The following is a 22,261-nucleotide window of genomic DNA, read 5'->3' on the forward strand; positions in this document are numbered from 1 at the left end:
ACAGAAAGCCAAAAGGAAGCAAAACATGCATGGAGTGGGGCGGCCAGCTACTTTGTGCCGTGATCTTTTGGCGTCTCACAAAAAGGTCAAAGAAAAAGCAAAAATTGGTGTGTGAGTTAAGTTTGCTGCCCGGCTAGTTTTTTTTGTGTGTGTCACAAAAGCAACAGAAAGCAAAGGAAAAAGCAAAAAAAAAAAAAAAAAGCCTTCCTTTGCATAATCAAGGCATCTTGGACAATGTCATCTTTCTCCAGTCACATTTTGTACTAATCACACTAACGTCCAATTAACATTACCTTTTCATGTAAAAATAGTTTGACAAGTGACGAGACTGCTGATAGTCGCTAATTATCTCTGCTGTGTTCGTACAAATCCGACATCCATACTGTACGTTTTTCCCTCACAGAAGCATTTTGTCATGTGACAGGACACTTTTTTTTTCAACGCTAGACGAACAGCCCGAGCTGACATCTTCGTTATTGTGTCCGTCTCCTGCACCATTTGAAGTATTAGTCAAGTCATCCCGAACAAATAGGTAGTGGAACAAATGGCTGAAAATGAAAGGTTTATCCTTCATCAAAGCATGAAACCCGATGCTGTCTTGTTTGCGACAGGAGGAGTCGACGCTTTCAACACACATGCACAAATGCACACACCACACAGCCAATTCCATTAGGATTTACATTTCATTAAGTTTTGCTTAAGTGAAATCCAGAGTTTTTCTTCCATGTCCGCAATACAAAATATATGCGGCTTTCCATTTTTTATTTTAATTTTTTGTCTTTGCTTATTTTACAAAAACAAGTCCAAAGCGACGTCGTAGCGGGACTCGTTTGCCCGCTGTGGCTTCCCTATGTTTATTTTTCATTCAAAGGCACAATTAAGGAGCGGGGTGAAAACGATTTGTGCCAACGTGAGGATTTTTTCCTTCTCCTTTCGTCATTACTGAATTCAAATGTTGTATGGTAAAGGACAAGAGATGACTGATTCAGTTTGGAAATAACATGTTTTTTTTCTGTGTGACGTGTGGCCTATCCTTTGAATTTAAAGTAAAATCAAAATGGCATCTGATTGCTGAGAATGTAATTTAAAAAAAAATGCAATTACAGCAAAACCTTGATTCATGAAATTAACCAAGTCCGAAACGTTCGCGAAACGGGGTACTGTTTCCCACTGAAATGAACAGCAATGCAATTACGCCATTCCAGCACCAGAACAAAGTTATATTTACATTACTTGTATTGGTGTGTGGTTAAAAATGAATACAGAACAATATAGAAATAAGTGAATACATACAGTACTTTATCATGAAGAAATAATTCAGTGCGTTCGCTAGCAAATCACTGTGCAATGTCTTAGCCTTTTCGCGTACTGTACTGTATTTTTTGGGAACCGCGTTCGATTGTGGAACGTGATGGCCATTTTGGACTAGCGGTATCCATGGTGCACGTAAAGAAAGCTGTCTAGCCACAGTGGAAGACGGCATGTTAAAATGCAAGGAAAAGGTGAGGATTTACAAGGAAATTTTGGACCACAAGGTCTCGCTGACACTGTCACCAGCGAGCTCTTGTACTGTCGCTGAAGGTGAAAATCGGACAGACTTTCACCTCTCTTGATGTGCTTAACACTCGGTCGCTAAGACTGGTGCCTCCTACTTTAGCCGGCTAGCTAGGCACTCCTCCTGCTGTGGGAGGGCCAAGGAGGGTCTGTGGGTGTTGAGAAAAGCACGATAAAAATGTATTATATTGTTACAATAGTAGGCTACAGATGGTAGAATTTGCCTAACCCAACTGCACAGTGAGATCACAAACATCAATGGTATTCTCATTTGGAGCGATTATTTCCTCCTTTTTTATTTAAACAGTAATATGATTAGGCATGCTAATAACACTATCTTTAGCAGGTTTCAGTTTCTTTGGAGCCATACTGAGGTCTTATTTAGAGCACAAAAACCCCGCATTGTGATGATGTTTAGGCCCAACTGAGCCTGCCATGTCCATACCAAGACTGTTGGTGTACCGTAAACAGTGTATGAACTGAGGCACCGTTACTTCGTTGGAATGAACCAAGTGTCAAAATTTGCTTTTATAACATCACACGCTTTGTGAAACAGTGCTGTTCTACTTTACTATTATCGTTAAACACATAACAGAAAGCCTACATAGTAGAGTTTCTTGACATCTTACCTGGCATGTATTGTCATGTTTTCCATCCTGCAGTCTGTACACAGACTATGTATGCAGCCATGGCAGATCATCCTTGGATTGCGTTGTTGCAGCATGTGTTTCACATGTGAAAACCACAAAACATATCCCTGAACCTCTGGGCTCTGAACTCTTGAAGACATCAACATCAATTGCAAGCATGAGTCTGACAACAATTTTGAACATTTTAACTGTGAGAAAACCTCTAACCAATTAAAAGGGAAAAATGGCTCAGCGTGATTGAAAGACAACTGGAAGCCCAAAAGGAGACATCAGTAAAAGAGTCAAGAGCCTTTGGGGGGGTGATCCTCTTCCTGTTTACTGGCGATAATAAAAATATCAAAGCGGTTATTTTGGACTGTTCCAACATGGGCTTCATTAGATTGAGCACCGGAAAAACAACGTCTTCACTCGAGGAAAACCACGTTTATGATGAATCAAAGCAAACAAAAATGTGATATTCTGCTGTAAGCGTGAGGGTTATCAGCTCTCTTCCAACTTTTATTTGAAGCCAACAAGATGTCGTCGTAAAGGCCAAAGGTGTCAAAGTCTGCATTTGAAAAAAGGATGATTTAAAAGTAGCTGCACATGAACAAAATATCCCACAAAATAAAAGATGTTCTTGGCTCTGTGGAAGCACAAATACACATGTAAACCATTACAAATCTGGATAGCCTTAAAGCAGTGTTTAGACAAAGGATGAGTATAAAATTTGATGAAAGGATAAAGCTTTATTTTGATTGTGTGGTAGGAGGGGTGTAATAATACATTTATTCAGATTTTTTTGGCGCACAGACCCTATTTGGTAAGGGGAAGGAAGTGTAACCGCCTATCATGTGAAAATGATTGTTGAATAAAGGGGAACTATCAAACCTTTATATTCTAAATACACATATCTTCTGCATCAACTGCAGTTGACTTAAATCGATGAAAAATTTATTTTAAATAATCTGTTTAAAACATTGCATTTGCTCGCTTATGGAGGCCACTATTTTTAGGTGTTTTCACGCTCGCGAGAGTGTGAATTTGCGAGAATGTGACGTATGTTAACCAATTCCTGCCCGTTTTATTTAAGAAAACCACACAGTTAGTAAATATTCAGCAACGACAAGCTGCGCATTTGATTGTATGTACAAAAGCTTCATAATAAAGCATTCATTCAAACCACTGTTTCAGAGTCGAGAGTTTATTTTTTTTTACTCCATCTTTGTGGAGTTTGCATGTTCTCCCCGAGCTTGTGCTGGATTTCTCCAGGTTCTTGGATTCCTCCGAAATTTCATAAACATCAATGATAGGTTCATCAGAATCAGAATCATCTTTATTTTACCAAGTATGTCCAAAAAACACACAAGGAATTTGTCTCCGGTAGTTGGAGCCGCTCTAGTACGACAACAGACCTTTGAGACATAAAGATATTGAGAAAAACACTGAGCAATAAAAGGTTGCTAGTAATCTGGTAATGCCGGTACATGTTTTTTTTTTATTTATTCATTTTTTTGACAAGTGTGCAAAAAGATGCATATGACTAATATAGCAATAGTCCGGTGCAATGACCATTGTGGAAAGGGTGCCGAGACTTCAAGGAATGTACGTAGTTTAAAGTGACGAGTAGTGCGATAATCTGGGACAATGTCGATTGTGCAAATGTTGCAGATACTCCTCAGTCAGTGTGCAAGTGGTGCAGATGCTACTCTGGCATGAGTGGCCAGTATTGGTCAACAACAACAGATATGCAAATAGTGCAGCGTGGCGAGACTACCACAGTGAGTGGACGAGTAATGTATAATTGGCCTGACAGAAATGTGACAACAAACTCAAGACAAAGAATTGGCAGCATGTTGCAATGGAATTGTAGGTTAGCTGTTTATGACGTTGATGGAAAGAGGGAAAAAGATGTTGGAATATCTGCTAGTTTTAGTTTGCATTGTTCTGTAGCGCCAACCTGAGGGAAGGAGCTGGAAGAGCTGGTGACCAGGATGACCAGGGTCCAAGAGGATTTTGCATGCTCTTGTCTTAGTTCTGGCAGCGGGCAAGTCCTCAAGGGTGGGTAGGGGGGGTACCGACAATCTTTTCAGCAGCTTTGATTGTCCATTGCAGTCGGAGTTTGTCCTTTTTTGTAGCAGCACCAAACCAGACTGTGATGGAAGAACACAGGACTGATTCGATGACCACTGTGTAGAACTGCCTCAACAGCTCCTGTGGCAGGCCGTGCTTCCTCAGAAGCCGCAGGAAGTGCATCCTCTGCTTTTTGAGGACGGAGCTGATGTTGATCGCCCACTTCAGGTCCTGAGAGACTGTAATTCCCAGAAACTTGAAGGTCTCGACAGTTGACACAAGGCATTTGGAGAGCATGAGGGGCAGGTGTGGTGAAGGATGCCTCCTGAAATCCACGATCATCTCTACAGTCTTGAGCGTGTTCAGCTCCAGGTGGTGTCGGCCGCCCCACAGCTCCAGCCGCTCCACTTCCTGTCGATATGCAGACTCGTCACCGTCTTTGATGAGGCCGATAACAGTGGTGTCATCTGCAAACTTCAGGAGTTTGACAGCCGGGTGCGTTGAGATGCAGTCGTTCGCGTAGAGAGAGGTCACAACCTTGGGGTGCCTCAGTGCTGATGTTGTGTGTGGATGAGGTGGCCTCCCGCAGCCTCACCTGCTGTGTCCTGCCTGTCAGAAAGCTGTAAATCCACTGGCAGATGGCAGGCAACACGCTGAGCTGGAGAAGCTTGGAGGAAAGGAGTTAAGGGATGATGGTGTTGAACGCAGAGCTGAAGTCCATGAACAGGACTGTAGGTGTAGGTCCCCGCACTGTCAAGGTGTTCTAGGATGAAGTGCAGACCTGTTTGCTTGTTAGGCAAACTGCAGGGGGTCCAGCAGGGGACCTGTGACGCTCTTGAGGTGGTCCAGCACGAGGTGTTCAAAGGACTTCATGACCACAGATGTCCAGGCAACAGGCCTATAATCATTCAGACCCGAGATTGCAGGTTTCTTGGGAACTGGGATAATGGTGGAGCATTTGAAACAGGATGGTACTTCGTACAGTTCCAGAGATCTGTTGAAGATCTGTGTGAAGACTGGAGCGAGCTGGTCCGCGCAGACTTTGAGGCAGGATGGGGTCACAAGGTCTGGGCCTGCCATTGAAGTCAAAATTGTCCATAAGTGTGAATGTGAATGATTCTGTGTTATTATGTACGAACTCGTGATTGACTGTCTACCAGTCCAGGGTAGACCCTGCCTCCCGACCCAAAGTCTGCTGGTATAGGCTCCAGGTCACCCTACAGAGAACAGATGGATGGATGGATGGATACTAAATTATCAGACGGGATACTCCAAAGTAGCCAGCTAAATTAACAGGGCTAGCTACAAGCAGAGCCACCATTGATTAATTCTGAACAAGAAGAACAACATGACATCAGTTGTGGGAACTTAAACTACATCCACGCAGACCTGCGGTATGGCAGCATTATACTGCCTAATACAAAATTGGCATTGCAACAATAGTTCAGAACATTCACAATGAGACCCTCGTATCTTTTTATATACTGTAAAAAATACTTTTTGTTTTTCATTATAGATGATCAAAGAAAATTGGTCAAATGCCCATCTATAACACAGACCCAAATTGATGTGAATTTCCGTAAAATCTTTTTAGTCGTTATTGGATTTGGCTAGTGGCACGGTGAGCGACTGGTTAGAGTGTCTGCCTCACAGTTCTGAGGACCGGGGTTCAATCCCTAGCCCCGCCTGTGTGGAGTTTGCATGTTCTCCCCGTGCCTGCGTGGGTTTTCAGCGGGAACTCCGGTTTCCTCCCACATCCCAAAAACATGCATTAATTGAAGACTCTAAATTGCCCGTAGGTGTGAATGTGAGTGCAAATGGTTCTTTGTTTGTATGTGCCCTGCGATTGGCTGGCAACCAGTTCAGGGTGTGCCCCGCCTCCTCCCCGATGATAGCTGGGATAGGCTCCAGCACTCTCGCGACCCTTGTGAGGATAAGCGGCTCAGAAAATGGATGGATGGATTTGGCTAATTGTAAGTACACATTCATGAGATTTTGAATTGCGTGTCGCTAACGAGCACAGATGTAGCTCAAAGACACGAGACACTGGACTCGCTCTTCATCAATATTTCATGGCCAAAACTTCCTGGCAAATCAGAGCTTTCTCTTTTTGTGACTTTGAAGACTCACGCATTCCCTTTTATATTTGCTCGGTGTCGATGTTTTGAAATGAGTGAAGTGAGGTTAACGCCTGCACTTCACAACAATATAAATATGCACTGCCTGTTTTTGTAGGCCAAAATCGAAGCACGTTGTGAAGGATCTCCCATCTTTTTCTTGTTTTTGGGTGACAGCCCGAGAGGTAGATGAAGAGCAAAAGTCATGACCATTCATTCCCCGACACAAATACAAGGACGCCAGTGAGAGTTAATAATTTATGATTAAATTAGATTTTATTTTTTTATTTCTTTAATTTTTTTATGCTTGTCATCTTGTAAAATCTGTGTGTGACACACCTACGGAATGTAGCCCAACCCCGTGAGTTACAGGAACCCCATAAAGCAATAATCACCTATGTTCCAATTTCCTCCCTCCTATGCAGTCCACTGTGCCATTCGTCTCCTCTTTACGTGCCGTGATAGGTCGTTAAAGTGGTCTTGGAGCTGTGGAGTAATACACTGAATCATGTTTCCCCATTCCATCTGCTGGCATGCTTAATCTGGGGCACAAGGTCTGGAGCGCATATGGCCATCATTTAAGGTTTTACCAGCAACCAGTGGGATTCACTGGAAATGAATCTGACGACAGTAAGTTATAGTTCCACAAAGACGTGGTGAAAGAATCCTTATTTTTTTCCACTTTTTTACTGATATACCGTTGGGTTTAGTGCTTGCTCTGTCTCACAATTATGTACAGTTTATACAGCAGAATTCCCCTGAGGATGTGAAATTCTACATTTGGCCAAATATACTGTTAAAGTCACACACAAAAAATTGGAGTTTGATGTCAACAAATCAAGCAAGATTTTAGTTAATCTCCCATTAACTCAGTTTAGCTTTTCTTTTGCTTATTTTTGTTGTTATTTTTTTTTCTGATGAAAAGTAAAAATCTGACTAGAATTCCTGACAGAAATGCAGTGAACTCCCACCTATTGGTGGTTTGCTGTAGTAATTGGTGTTAAGGAAGTATGTTGAAATTATACATTTCATGTTCTAAGGTCCCGCGACCCTTGTGAGGATAAGCTAAGCGGCTCAGAAAATGGATGGATGGATGTTCTAAGGTTTTTGAATGTCAGGGAGGAGCTAAATTTCACCTGGATTGTTACATGAGTCTTTGCCGCATGGGTTTGATTTTGCTTCACTGAGTGGCTATTAAAAAGAAATCAGATCATCTGTAATTTATTTTTAAGGTTAATGTTGTACAAAGCTCAATTCCAATGAAGTTGGGACATTGTTTAAAATGGAAATAAAAACAGAATACAATGATTTGCAAATCCATCCATCCATCCTTTTTCAGAGCCTCTTCTCCTCACGAGGGTCGCGGGCGTGCTGGAGCCCATCCCAGCCCTCAACCGGTTGCCAGCCAATCGCAGAGCACATATAAACAAACAACCATTCGCACTCTCATTCACACCTATGGGCAATTTAGAGTCGTCAATTAACCTACCATGCATGTTTTTGGGATGTGGGAGGAAACCGGAGTGCCCGGAGAAAACCCACGCAGGCACGGGGAGAACATGCAAACTCCACACAGGCGGGGCCGGGGATTGAACCCCGGTCCTCAGAACTGTGAGGCAGACGCTCTAACCAGTCGGTCACCGTGCCGCCGATTTGCACATCCTTTTCAACCTATATTCATTGGAATACACTACAAAGACCAATATTTAACGTCGATCCATCCATCCATTTTCTACTGCTTATCCGAGGTCGGGTCGCAAGGGCAGTAGCTTTCGCAGGGACGCCCAGACTTCCCTCTCCCCAGCCACTTCATCCAGCTCTTCCGGGGGGGATCCCGAGGCATTCCCAGGCCAGCCGAAAGACATAGTCTCTCCAGCGTGACCTGGGTCGTCCCCGGGGTCTCCTCCCGGTGGGACGTGCCCGGAACACCTCACCAGGGAGGCGTCTGGGAGGCATCCGAATCAGATGCCCCAGCCACCTAATCAGGCTCCTCTCGATGTGGAGGAGCAGCGGCTCTACTCTGAGATCCTCCCGGATGACCGAGCTTCTCAACTTATCTCTGAGGGAGAGCCCGGACACCGTGCGGAGGAAATTCATTTCGGCCGCTTGTATCCAGGATCTTGTTCTTTCTCCCCATGATAAGGTGACGGCTTCCAGGAGTATAATATTTAACGTTTGAACCGATAAACGTTTTTTTTTGTTGCAAATACAGTATTCAGTATTTTGCATTTGATGCCTGCAACACTTTCCAAAAAAGCTTGGACAGGGACAACAAAAGACTCAACAAAAAACACCGGTTTGGAACATTCCACAGGTGAACAGCTTAATTGGAAACAGGTGATTGTCATGATCCCCAAAAGGCTCAGTATTTCACCAGCAAGGATGGGACGAGGTTCACTACTGCGTGAGCAAATAATCCAACAGTTTGAGAACAATGTATCTCAATGTAAATTGCCACAAATTTAGGCATGTCATCATCTACGGTCCATAATATCATCGAAAGATTCAGAGAATCTGGAGAAATCTCTGCAAGTCAACTGATAGCCCGAAAACAAAGGATATTGCCCTGATGTTTGAATTTTTAAAGACTCTTTCTTGCAAGGCATGAATTGGAAGCATGTTTTGTCAGTGATTATTACACTAATACAGAACATATTGATATGGATATGAGCTACTTCCTGAAGTTTGGAAATGGTGACGTGTCGTTTTCCACACTGTTCATTAAGCAGCTGAAGTCGTCAAGTCGTGGGAGTGATACATGGGTTTCCTCTATGCTTATCAATTTGCGAGAGAGCTTGTGTATCACATTTTGGATGGCAGTGCTTGATCAAATGAATAATTTACATCTCCCAATATGCCCACTTGGGTTGCCCGCTAGATTAGGTTAAGTCATGGATGTATGGACATGGACGTCTCACTTTAAAGTGGACATAATATGGAAAATTGACGGTTACAGTTTTGAATGCTGTAGTTGTGTCTCAGGAGTGCTTGTCTACTCATCAAATGTTAACTATCATCTCAAAGCCAAAGGGGAATGCGGGGCAGTTGGTTAAATTAGCCAGTGGTGGCTTTGCACAAGCTCCGTTAAATTGCAGTCTGAATGTGGAAGGGTGAACATCTCCTGCTCAGCATTGAAACTCAGAGTCTCCAGAAGTCTCCAATAACATCACAAAAAGTTGTTACATTTGTTGCTCATCGCTTTTTCTGAAAAATAGAGATCACTGGAGGGGTCAAAAAAGTCTAAATATAGTAAAAAAGTTGCTAAATTGGCGACACTATAATTTGAAACAGAATGTATATGACAAGTGGATATTAAGTGTACTTGAATTTTTCATCTTTTTTGTATTTCAATGGAAGAATGTCAGTTACGTTTTACTAAGACAACTGGTTTTAAAGTTTATTTTATTATTGTTTTAAATATTTTTATTTCATCAATACATTGTAATTTAACTATGAAGGAACATTCGTACCTGAAAATCTACCTTTTGCATTTCATGCACAAAGGTGTATCCATTTATTTTTTACTTAATGATTGTTTTACACATTCATTTACTTCTTCACATTGTGCTGGTCACAACATGCCTTTTCATTTTAATCTCTCTGGTCCTTTTACAGTATTCTAACCAGTTCTTCTGACCAGTGCTGTGCATTTAATTAGTCATGTCCTCATTCCCCCCAAAAAACCACACACACCAAGCAGCATATGCAAGTAGAATTAAAATGCAGCAACTGTAAATGACAAGTGTGATGTACTATTTGTATTTTATACATTTCAAAAGGCAATTAGTAGTGTTGCGTTTGAAGTAGGAGAGAGGAGTAAGAGATCATTAATCAAACTAATAAGCTCTGGCCATTAATAATAGAAGTAGTTACTGAAGTAGGGATGGGCATAGTAATCGAAAGAACTCTGTCTATTGTGTGGAATTTCTTGTCGATTAATTGTGTCTTGAAGCAACTGAATCATAATGTAGTGCACTACTTGGCTGCAGCTAGCAGAGGTGCAGATGATTCGCTCTCAATTGGTTTGCTGTCTGAAGAAGTGGGGAATATACTGTATTTTACAGTTTAAATCGTTTAATAACAAAGAAAAAGTTCTACTGTTATCAGAATCAAGTCAAGTTTCTTAAAACTGTTTTAAGAATTTGTTGAATTTATTCATAAGAATTATGTTTTTAACATCTTGAAGAAATTGAGGCAAAGGACTACTTTACTTGGCTACAACAAAAAAAGTAGTAATATTAAAAGAAAAAAAAGTTGTAAAGTTCTAATAATGAAGTTGTATTTATTTGTGACACATGAGAGTAAATTTGTATTAAAATTTTAAAAATACGGTTCAGAATTCTGCTGATTGTGTGGAAGTCATTTTCAATTACATGGGGTAATAAATTGACCAGGTTCCCAACATAATCGATTGCTCATTTAAAACAAAAAACACATTAATTTGTTCTCATAATAGTGGGACTTTTTCAAAAATGTAAAAAAACGATCACTTTTTCTGTCCACATTAAACTAGCCTCTGGTATTTTAAGCCAAAATTGTTTTATATTAACATTATTATATTATATAGCCAGCGCTCCTCTGCATCAAGAGAAGCTAGATGAGGTGGCTTGGGCATCTGGTAAGGATGCCTTCCGGTCACCTCCCTGGTGAGGTGTCCCTGGCTAAGACCAAGGAGAGACTATGTCTTCTATTGTCTTCTATTTTCCTCAGCCGCGTAAATCTACGCGGACCGAGTTTTCGTAATTTCATAGAGGCGCGCAAACTGGTTTATTTAAAAAAGGGTGGGCTGGACACAACCGATGTCATTCGCCGCCAATCAGAGTGGCTCATCTCATTGCCTTTAAATATGGCGTAATGAGTCTCGCGTGGAGACATCTCTGTGCGGAAAAGGATGCTGTGATCTGTGTGTGGCTGGAGCATTGTCACTGCTCTTGCCCCGTGTGGCAACATACAACGTGAGCAGGTACCCTAAAATGCAGAATGAGCTGGTAACTTGTATCCTGGCTGACCTGGGAATGGTTCCCCCCAGAAGAGTTAGACCATGGGGCTGGGAAGAGGGAAGTCATGGATTCTCTGCTCAGATTGTTACCCCCCAAGACCTGACCTAGGATAAGCAGAACAAAATGGATGGATGGCCTAGAAGTGTTTTTCATTCAAATATTTACTGTAATTATGGCGGCACGGTGGCCGACTGGTTAGCAGAGTTCTGAGGACCGGGATTTAAATCCCGGCCCCGCCTGTGCGGAGTTTGCATGTTCTCCCCGTGCCAGCGTGAGTTTTCTCCGGGTACTCCTGTTTCCTCCCACATCCCAAAAACATGCATGGTGGGTTAAATGAAAACTCTAAATTGGCCGTAGGTGTGAATGTGAGTGCGAATGGTTGTTTGTTTATCTGTGCCCTGCGATTCGCTGGCAACCAGTTCAGGGTGTACCCCGCCTCTCGCCCGAAGATAGCTGGGATAGGCTGCAGCCCGCCCGCGACCCCAGTGAGGATAAGCGGTACGTCAAATGGATGGATGGATATTTTACTGTAATTATGACTTCACTACTATGTTCTTGCGGATATAAATTCACTGGCATAGGAGCGGAACTAAGTCATAAACAGAGGACCTCTGTAGTCTGGTCAATACGACACTACCATTGAAAGAAGGAGTTTAGAACATTCTGAGAAATATTATTATAAAAATGGCAATTAATCAACTATTCCGCATAAGCTTTAGTCAAAACACCCTAATTGTTTTCGTTTACCCTAAACTTGAAAGAACTCAAAGTGCGGAGCCTTTGCATAGCATCCGGGTAATGTTGGATTAACATACTGTTTGAATAAAACAAAATACATAGTCATAAAAATTCTAGCTGAGAGAAACAGCTAAGCTCATTTTTGGAAACGAAAAATGCCGGTGGTGTGCGCCATTTTGCACATTCTCCATACAGATGATGTTCCATCCAATGGCGGCTTCTTACCTGAATGTCTAATCATGCTTAGACATTTTAGTTCCTGAATAGGCCAGGCGGGAGCTATTGACTCAATGACAGTGCGTCTGATTTAGCGCTTCAGCATGGCAGACAGCTGTAGAAAACCTGGCACTTTTATCCTCAGGCTTATAGGTGCTCTGCCACAGAGTAACAGAGATTTCTCTATCTCTTGTTTTCTTGACGTGCGTCTCGGTGGTCTCATGAGTATATGCTGCGAAAGCTCCCACACAAATATTTTGTAAGCTCAATCTGACAGATACATTTTTATGTTATTCACTACTGTCAAACATGATTGTTGTCAGCTTAAGGGAAAGTTCAGCACATAGTGATAGTAAAAGTGGAACATTTTAAACTTACAGAAGAAGAAATACAAATTCAGATGTCCTGTTTTGACCTTTGGTAACAGTTGCTGTAGCTCAAATATTTTGAGTTCTTTGACTTCTTGAACTACACAAGGACAAAAAGTTTGTTTTCAACGCTCTTAGTTTGTAAGCAATCCAGTAAACCCAGCATATCTGCTATTCAACATTTGCAGATTCACCTATTTGCAGATATTTAGGGCAAACATCATCCTTTATTTGCTGAAAAACACGTGTATTCACTGTTCTAAGACAAAGCCGTGTCCTGTGTAAAATAATATTGCTTTGCCTCCATCTAGTGTATGAGGTGCCGTTAGGGACATTATTCAGGATTAGCTCTCACACTGACTATTCAAATGCTCTCACACACACAAACTACTGAAAGGCTCTCATAAGCACTTGCCAAACACACTCATGAACACTTGTCAAATACTCTTATATAAACTAGTCAAACACTCTCATACGAATGGCCTAAAGTCTTCCTCTCATAAACACTACTCAAACGTGCTCATGAACGCTTGTCAAATTCTCCTATAAACACTAGTCAAACGCTCTCACGCAAGCATGTCACTGCCGCTTGCACACAAATGTCAATCACATTCACACACACGTCACTGGCGGTCACGCACAGATGTCACTGGCGCTCACGCGTTCATGTCACTGACACTCACGCACCCATGTCAATCACATTCACGCCCATGTCATTGGCACTACGCAGGCCTGTCACTGGTGCTCACACGTTCATGTCACTGGCACTCACGCACGCATGTCAATGGCGCTTACGCGTCCATGTCACTGACACTCACGCACACGTGTAAATCATACTCACGCACGCCTGTCAATCACATTCACGCTCAGATGTCACTGGTGCTCACACACGCATATCACTGGCGGTGACGCATTCATGTCACTGACGCTCATGCACGCATGTCAATCACATTCACACTCACGTCAATGGCGCTCACGCACACGTTACTGACAATCATGCACACGTGTCAATCACATTCACACACTCATGTCACTGACACGCACTTTCGCATGTCAATCACATTCACACGCAAGATGTCACTGGTGCTCACAGTGTTAAATTTTAGTTTTTGTTGACACGATTTTTTTGTTGTTCTCCCGCATTTAGGGAATTTGCACGTTGGAAGGTGAGGAACACAGCGATCGAAAGGCGGGACCTGATCCGGAATCCCGTGCCCCTCATGCCCGAGTTCCAGCGCAGCGTCCGCTTGCTCGGCCGCAGACCAACCACGCAGCAGTTCATCCACACCATCATTAAAAAATATGGGACCCATATTCTCATCTCGGCCACGCTGGGAGGTAAGACAGCTTCACTGCTTTGGATAATGATTAAGGGGTAAGGAGAAAAACAAAAACTTTAAAAATGCCTCTTCTATGTGTTTAGTGTTTTGCTAACATGCAGGGGTGGTGCCAACATTTCAAAATTAAGGGGGAGAAATAGTTTTGGAGTAAGCAAACTTTTATGAGCAAATATCATCCTATCACATTTAAATCTCCTTCTCTCCATAGTGGCCAAGGAACTAAATAACCAAATTGTCAAACTCTGGTTGAGGTAAAACACAATGAAACAACGTTTTTAACCATTTTTTTAAAATATTATTTTAAAAAGTCAAAATTCTCTGATTTAAGCCTCTGAAATGTATATACTTTCTGATTTCATTAGTCCTCCAGGAAAGCAGAGAAATCATCTTTGTGTTTTACGCAAATGAAAACATTCATGGACATGAGTTTGAACTGAACAACATTTTTACCTATTTTCTGACATTTTGAATCAAACACTAACCCAGTCATTACCAAAACTTAAAGAGTCCCAGGTCCCAATTTGAAATCTGAAAATCTTCTATAGCTCACCAACACCTCAGCAGATAAGGCAAGGCTCCATAATTCCAAAATAGTTATCGTTTTCATAAAAAGATTAAGTGTATGGGAACATGGGGATAAAAAATGCAAATCAATAATCAGTCTAATTTACTCGTTCAAAACTTTAACGCATGCTTTTTTATTAACATAAATAATAATTAACATATTGAAATACAGTAAGAACAGGAACATCTGAAAATTAATTAAGACCATTTACTAGACATACTGTATTTCAAAACGTATTTTATATATTGCAGTCAATCACAACCATCCACCCACCCTTTTCTGACTAAGGACCTTGGTCTCAGATTTGGAGGTGCTGATTCTCATCCCAACTGCTCTAGTGAGAGTTCGAGATCACGGCTTGATGAAGCCAACAGAACCACATCATCTGCAAAAAGCAGATATGCACTACTGAGGCCACCAAACTGGACCCCCTCTAAGCCTCGCCTGTGACTTGAAATTCTGTCCATAAAAGTTATAAACAGAATCGGTGACAAAGGGCAGCCTTGGCGGAGTCATGTAGACTGGTTGGGCGAACTCCCATGCACCCTCGAAGACCCTGCCGAGGGTGAAGAGCTGGTCCACTGTTCCACGGCCAAGACGAAAAACCACACTGCTCCTCCTGGATCTGAGATTCAACTTCCCGACGGATCCTCCTCTCCAGCACACCTGAATAGACCTTACCAGGGTGGCTGAGGAGTGTGATCCCCCTGTAGTTGGAACACACCCTCTAGTCCCCTTTCTTAAAAACCACCCAAGTCTGCCAATCCAGAGGCACTGTCCCCGATCTCCACGCGATGTTGCAGAGGCGCGTCAACCAGGACAGCCCCACAACATCCAGAGCCTTTAGGAACTCCTGGCGAATCTCATCCACCCCCGGGGCCTTGCCACCGAAGAGCTTTTTAACCACCTCGGTGACCTCAGCCCCAGAGATAGGAGAGCCCGCCTCAGAGAACCCAGAGTCTGCTTCCTCATGGGAAGGCGTGTCGGTGGCATTGAGGAGGTCTTCGAAGTATTCTCCCCACCGACTCACAACTTCCCGAGTCGAGGTCAGCAGTGCCCCATCCCCACTATACACAGTGTTGATGGTGCACTGCTTCTCCCTCCTGAGACGCCGGGTGGTGGACCAGAATTTCCTTGAAGCCATCCGGAAGTCTTTCTCCATGGCCTCACCGAACTCCTCCTATGCCCGGGATTTTGCTTCAGCGACCACCATAGCTGCATTCCGCTTGGCCAGCCGGTACCCATCAGCTGCCTCAGGAGTCCCACAGGCCAAAAAGGCAGAATTCCTATTCATTCATTTTTTTTTTCATTTTCTTTTTACATCCAAACCATCCGTCTTTTAACCTTGAGGCCCTTTTTCTCAAGTTGCAGGTCAATACACTTGTTACAATCTCACTCTTGGGATTGCGCATTAAAGAACACAGTTGTAGAGGACAATAAAGGTGCTCAGCAGACTAGAAATCATGAAGAAGAGGCTAATGTGTCGTGTGGCCACCTACACTTTTATGCTCTCAAGAATCATTATACACGAGGGTAGGGAAGAAGTGAATTTTCACAGGCAACTTAAATTTCCTTGGTCAAGTGTAAAGAGTGTCATTAGTGGTTGGACCATTAGAGTGTAATATGGAAACATAGAAATAGAAGAACTGTAGAATACATTGACATTCTTGGGTTTATATGCGGCATATTTTCTTAATGATCCTTAGTTTTCTGGGCCAATTCGATCAAGTCAAATGGCACTTTGCTGTGTATTCTCATTGCCCCCTTATGAGATTATCCTGGTCGATACAAAATGTGACATTCTATGAAGACATACTGTATTTTCCTTCACGCTTTACATTTTACCTGCTGAATTTTTACTCAAAATTATTCCGTTAATTTTAGAATACAGTTGAACCTTTAATGTAGACCCGCTTTAACAGCACTCCTGATATTATCCGGTTTTGGTGTGCCAAAGATTGTAAGGCTTTCGTTAGCAAGACAACTAGGGGCAGAGCTACGAAGTGGCTACTTGTTTTCAAGCCCCAAGTCTAAAAATATGAGTCTGAAGTATTTATTTATTTATTTATAACAAAGCACATAAGCAGTGTCCAAAGTGTCTGATCGCTCCACAATGTTATGTGCGTCCATATTTATGTTCCGTGACGTCAGTCTGCCTCAGTTCTTGATGTTTCGCTCCATTCCTTCATAACAGTCTATATAACTTTTTATTTGTTTAAACTCTTCTTTCACTTCACTTACATGAACTAGCAAATTTCCTCAAATAAATGTCTGGACTCAAATAGACACCCTCCTTTTACTTCTGAGCAATGACCTCACTTGGACTCGGTTGCTAACCAAAACAGCAGCACCTACCCAAGCACGTAAACTGTCTCTGACATAATCAGATGTGTCGTCGCGCCATAATGTTATTTTTTGCTGTGTTTTTCCCATTATATTACTTGTGACTTTGATTTAAATTCTACATTAATTCTAAATACATTGTAATATACGTACCGTACCTAGCTAGGAATATTGTTTAAAATGAATGCACACCCACTAATGGACGCCCCCGCTTTGCCAAAATAGACTCCATCTACAGTTGAGTGGTTAAACATCCCTCATATGTCAGTCTTGTTCTTGGATCATCAGGCTGTTTATTCACTATGTTTTCTATGTGATATTGTACAAAATGTCCCAGGTAGTTACGGTGAGGAAAAAGGTGCACAATTGGAAGGACTCCATTTTCTCCCATATACGGGCTGCTAGGAATAAAGGGAGGGACATTTATCCGAACAAGTCACATGGCGGAACTTGAACGCAAGTGATTGATTCAAAGCGCCGAACCTGTTGAACAGAACGAGTGGGTTGTCAAGTAGATTACTCCTTTAGCATCAACAAGCAGCACAATATAGATTCCGGTTGAGGGGAAAGAGAGCGAGAGCTCATTCCACTTCCCTCTCGTAAACGCACAACCTGTGATTGGATCCGAGGTGCTTGCGGTGCGACAGTCCTCTGTGCTCAGTGGCACATTCACAGAAATGGTTTATTGAAATGACTTGGCTGGGGTCGCAGGTGATTGTTTTGCAGGAACCTGGCAGACCCGATTTTGTTGGAATGTGAAGGAGAAACTGGCAAAGCGGTCCACGCTGCTACTTTTTGTCATGTCACTTGCCGCTCTCAGGTCATTGTGTTGTTCTGCAGTCAACTTGACATGCTGAAGACACGGTTGGACATTTAGGTTAGATTTGCACGACACAATGGAAGTGTTTTTGTCATAAAGGCTCATTTATGCTCCTTGCACATACAAAAGTAGGTGTTTTAAACAGTGTAAAATAGGGCTGTCACTAGTGTTGCACCAACTACCGATACCAGTACCTAACCGAGGTATTTTGTCGTCAAAAGTAACATTTTTTTACAGTACCGGTATGAAAAAAAAGAAAAGAAAAGAAAAAAAACAAGGAGCGCTCCAATTGTGTCTAAAAGAACAGTAGGCACAAAGGCAACGTGTCAGCCAATGACTGCCTGTCTGCCGACAAGTTGCTTAATGCCTTTAAAGTGTGGAGAGAGGCTTCTGTGTGTGTGCATTGTCTGTGTGCTTGTGAGCCAGGAGGAGGAATTAGCAAACTATATTGCTCTGCAATTTGACCACCCTTTTTTCTTAAGTGTCTTGGTACAACTAAAGGTACATTTGTTTGGACAAATATAATGATGACAAGGCAAATAGCACATTCAAGTTTAAGAGCTGATATCTAGCCATTTTCCATGGTTTTCTTGATAAAAACCCAAATAATTTTTAATGGGGCAATAATAATATTCATTCATTAATTCTCAATACCGCTTATCCTGTTCAGGGTCACAGGGTGCTGCAGCCTATCCCAGTTTACATCGGGCGTAAGGCAGACTACACCCTGAACTGGTCGCCAGTCAGTCGCAGGGTACATATAGACAAGGACAACCATTCTCGGGACATTTTTGACAGTTGTAGCCCATTTCCCGGATGTGTCTGAATGTGGTGGTTTTTGAAACTGTAACTCATGCCTCATTCCACTCTTTCAGGATCTCTGCTAGCTTCTTGAATCTTCTCTTTTGTCAGTTTTATGCAAGTATAATTTTGAAGTAACCATGACATCACTTTCTGTCATTATCGAATATTTTTAGAACCGATTATTCAATTGTCCCATCGATCAATAAAATAATCAGATACACATTTATTTTGCATTGGATTTGTAAATATCCATTGTTTTCATCAGATTAAACTGACTTATTTTTTTCCTTAAATTGATAATGATTCAGTTACTGGTTATTGGTAACATGTCAGAAAATAGGGAACATGTTTCCAAAGTAAAAGCAGATGTTTGCAAATGTCTTATTTTGATTAAATACGAAGATAATCAGTCTGCTTTTATGGAGGACTGGAATAATCGGAGAATGTTGACTTTTGAGAGGGTGAGATCAAAAATTTTAAATTATACAATGGCTCTAAATGATTAATTGATGATCAAAACAGTTGTTAATTAATTTCATAATCGGTTAGTTGTCGATTAATCAATGAATTGTTGCACCTCGTGTAAATGTCACTGCCTTTATTTTGCCGTTTGGTTCGAATGAACATTGAGCAATTGAACCACCGCAGAATTAATTTTCTCCTCAAATATGAAATATGAAGAAGTACAGCGAACCCCGCCGATCTGTGGTTTGATATTCACAAATTCACCAATTCGTGTTGTTTTATGTGGAACCTATCCTAAGCTATTTGCATCTTTTTGTGCTCTTTATGTAATGCCTGAAGATGCCACAAGGTGGCACCAAAGCCCTAGCTAATAGGAAAGCAATAACTGATGTAAAAAAAAGAATTGTGTTAAGGTGATACATCTCGACGACACGACTAAAATCTTTGCATGTCGAGGAAGAGTCTTGGTTTGAAGTTTAGCCTGGGTTGTTAGTGGAAGTTATGGAGACTATTCGCCACATGACCATCTACACGGGCACTTCTTGGGAATTTTTTCGAAATCAAAAAATCTGGTCCATCCATTATCTGAGCCGCTTATCCTCACAAGGGTTGCGGGAGCGCTGGAGCCTATCCCGGCTATCATCGGGCAGGAGGCGGGGTACATCCTGAAGGATGTGGGAGGAAAACCGGAGTGCCTGGAGAAAACTCACGCACGCAGGGGAAGAACATGCAAACTCCACACAGGCGGGGCCGGGGATTGAACCCCAGTCCTCCGACCTGTGTGGCAGATGCTCTAACCAGTCGTCCACCGTGCCGCCAAATCTGAAAAGGTATAGTTTTAAGATGAGTTGGAAACTGTTTTGGGATCGCTATTCGCGGCAAGGCTCGGTCCCGAACCATCTCGAATAGGTTTAATGTTTTTGACTACAAACATGGCAAATGTGGCTTAGTGATGAGGGCCTGCCTCCACTGGAAAACGGATGGATGGATGGAAGGATGGATATAGCCTCTCCTTTAAATGCTGATATGATTGAACCCATATCACTCACCTCCTTGTGGTTATGTAATATTTAGTAAATGGGAGGTCTTGAATTTTAACAACAGTCACAGATTTTTAGCATTTTTTGTGTTCAAATATTTACAATGCATTTAAAGTGTGTGAAGGGTCAAACAATTTTATTTTTTTTACTATATTGTGTATTTTCACGCGGCACGTTGTACGACTGGTTAGCACATCTGCCTGAGTGGAAATTGTATGTTCTCCCCGCGCCTGTGTGGGTTTTCTCCGGGTACTCCGGTTTCCTCGCACATCCCAAAAACATGCATGGTAGGTTAATTGAAGAGTCTAAATTGCCCGTAGGTGTGAGTCATCTGAGCTAGGCGAAAGCACGCCTGTGACCCTCGTGAAGATAAGCGGTATGGAAAATGGATGGAGGATGGATGGATTTTCACCTACAATGGATTAGTCTGGAACGTATCCCACCACGATGAGCAGGGTTCATTGGAATAAATAATTGGCTTCCCTCAACCTGGAAAAAAAACAAAACAACAAAAACAAAAAAAGAAAAATGCATGTCTCATAGGTTCAAGACCCATGGTTACAACAATGGACATTTTCTTTTTCAATTCAACCAATCATTGTTTATAATATACTGCAGTGGTTGCTTGTTGTGAAGCTGTTTATCCACTTGCTCCTTTCATACATAAAAGCATCTTTTCTTTTGACTGAATGAAAAAAACGCATCCATTACCCCCTCTGCACTGGCAGAGTGCCCTACATAGCATCGCCATACAGTTTAATGCTTCTCTATAAAGTGATCCACACATGTAGCATTAACACGGAATGGTCCAGTCTTTCCATTACTTTAACACTCTACTTGCACTCTATACCCTTGTTGACATCACCATACATTTAAAAAAAAATATATGCAAGTAGTTACCTAGTGCTGGGCTTTCAAGGTGATACATTACATTGTTTTTAAACGGCTTAAACAAAAGGTCTGCCTGAGCGCATTAATTGTGATTACGGGCAAGCAGGGTGGTCTATAATAGTAATTTATTACTGGAGTAGAGGCAATAACCACAAATATTTATGAAGCTTCACGCAACCGTAACTCCCTATAAAGAACTTAATGCCGGACTATTATTAGAGCGCAGCAGTGCAATTGAAGTGTACACACATACAAATTTTAAAACATCTCAACTGATTTTTCAAAATGTAATGTTTTGGATTTTATGGACATTAAGTGTTTTCACATAGGCGCCATACTGTACAGGAAAAGCTTAATGTGGCTTAATGTCAGAAAACGGTCATCAACCACCAAAATTTATGTCGACATCTTTAATCATGCCCACTCCAAAGTGTAAATATCAGGACGATTGCCCAATATTTTAGATTTTATGAATGTTGAGGGTTTTTCTATAGGTGCTATGCAGTAAAAAGCTTAACCACCACAGGATAATCTTGGATAATCTTTTAGAGACATCCAAAAATCGGACCTTTGGTGACTTTGATTGCAAGAGAATGAACATTTTCAAATGTGCCCCAATTTCAGTTTGTGTGTATCCTGCTTAAATAACTTGGCAGGGCCCTGAGGGGCGCAAGGATTTTGTACTCCAAACAGGCACAAGACTGGTAGTCCCGGTCACCATAAGTTAAGTGACCAATTCACATGCATCGCTCGGGGACAAAAAAAGTGTTTGAGTGCGCCGCGGATGTGAGCATGTGTGACATGCTCTCCAACCCAGCTGCAGGCGTACGCTTTTGCCTTTTTGTTGAACCGTAATCTTGGAAAGGCGAGGTCACGTGAGCCCGTGGGATTGAATCGGGGCTGTTTGCTTGTTTGCTCCTCGTGCTCGTCGGAAAACCGATGTGGATAAACATGATGTTGTATAGAATGAGCAAAACGCAAACCTTTTGAGAATGTGTCAACAAACAAATGTATGACATGCAAATCACCACAGATTGCCGCACAGCGGGTAAATATTGGGTCCTGTTATGGTTCACTGATTCATATTTCAACCCCTGTGTTCGTTTATTTGCGGCCTTTTTCTATTCAGTTTAAATACAGTCCTCCAATGACCATACTAAATGTATGGAAAAATATTATAGAACAAATGTTTACTATTATATATTATGAGAATATGTGGGTTTAATGACTTTTGGCTATTTATAAAAAATCCTCTGGACTGTTTTTAGAGTTGCATGCCGTGTTAGATGAACGACTGT

General features: G+C 42.0%; 1 protein-coding gene across 3 annotated transcripts in view; it reads left to right on the top strand.

Moving 5' to 3' along the window:
* Nucleotides 1-22,261, top strand: part of brinp1 (bone morphogenetic protein/retinoic acid inducible neural-specific 1) — a 178,636-nt gene that overhangs the window by 69,986 nt on the left and 86,389 nt on the right. For all 3 annotated transcript variants that reach the window (XM_061799798.1, XM_061799797.1, XM_061799799.1), the window contains one exon: nt 13,843-14,033. In XM_061799798.1, the coding sequence (XP_061655782.1) occupies nt 13,843-14,033 (191 nt within the window). The remainder of the gene's footprint in view (nt 1-13,842; nt 14,034-22,261) is intronic.

This window comes from Phyllopteryx taeniolatus, chromosome 15, assembly GCF_024500385.1.
Source record: "Phyllopteryx taeniolatus isolate TA_2022b chromosome 15, UOR_Ptae_1.2, whole genome shotgun sequence".
Lineage (NCBI taxonomy): Eukaryota > Metazoa > Chordata > Actinopteri > Syngnathiformes > Syngnathidae > Phyllopteryx > Phyllopteryx taeniolatus.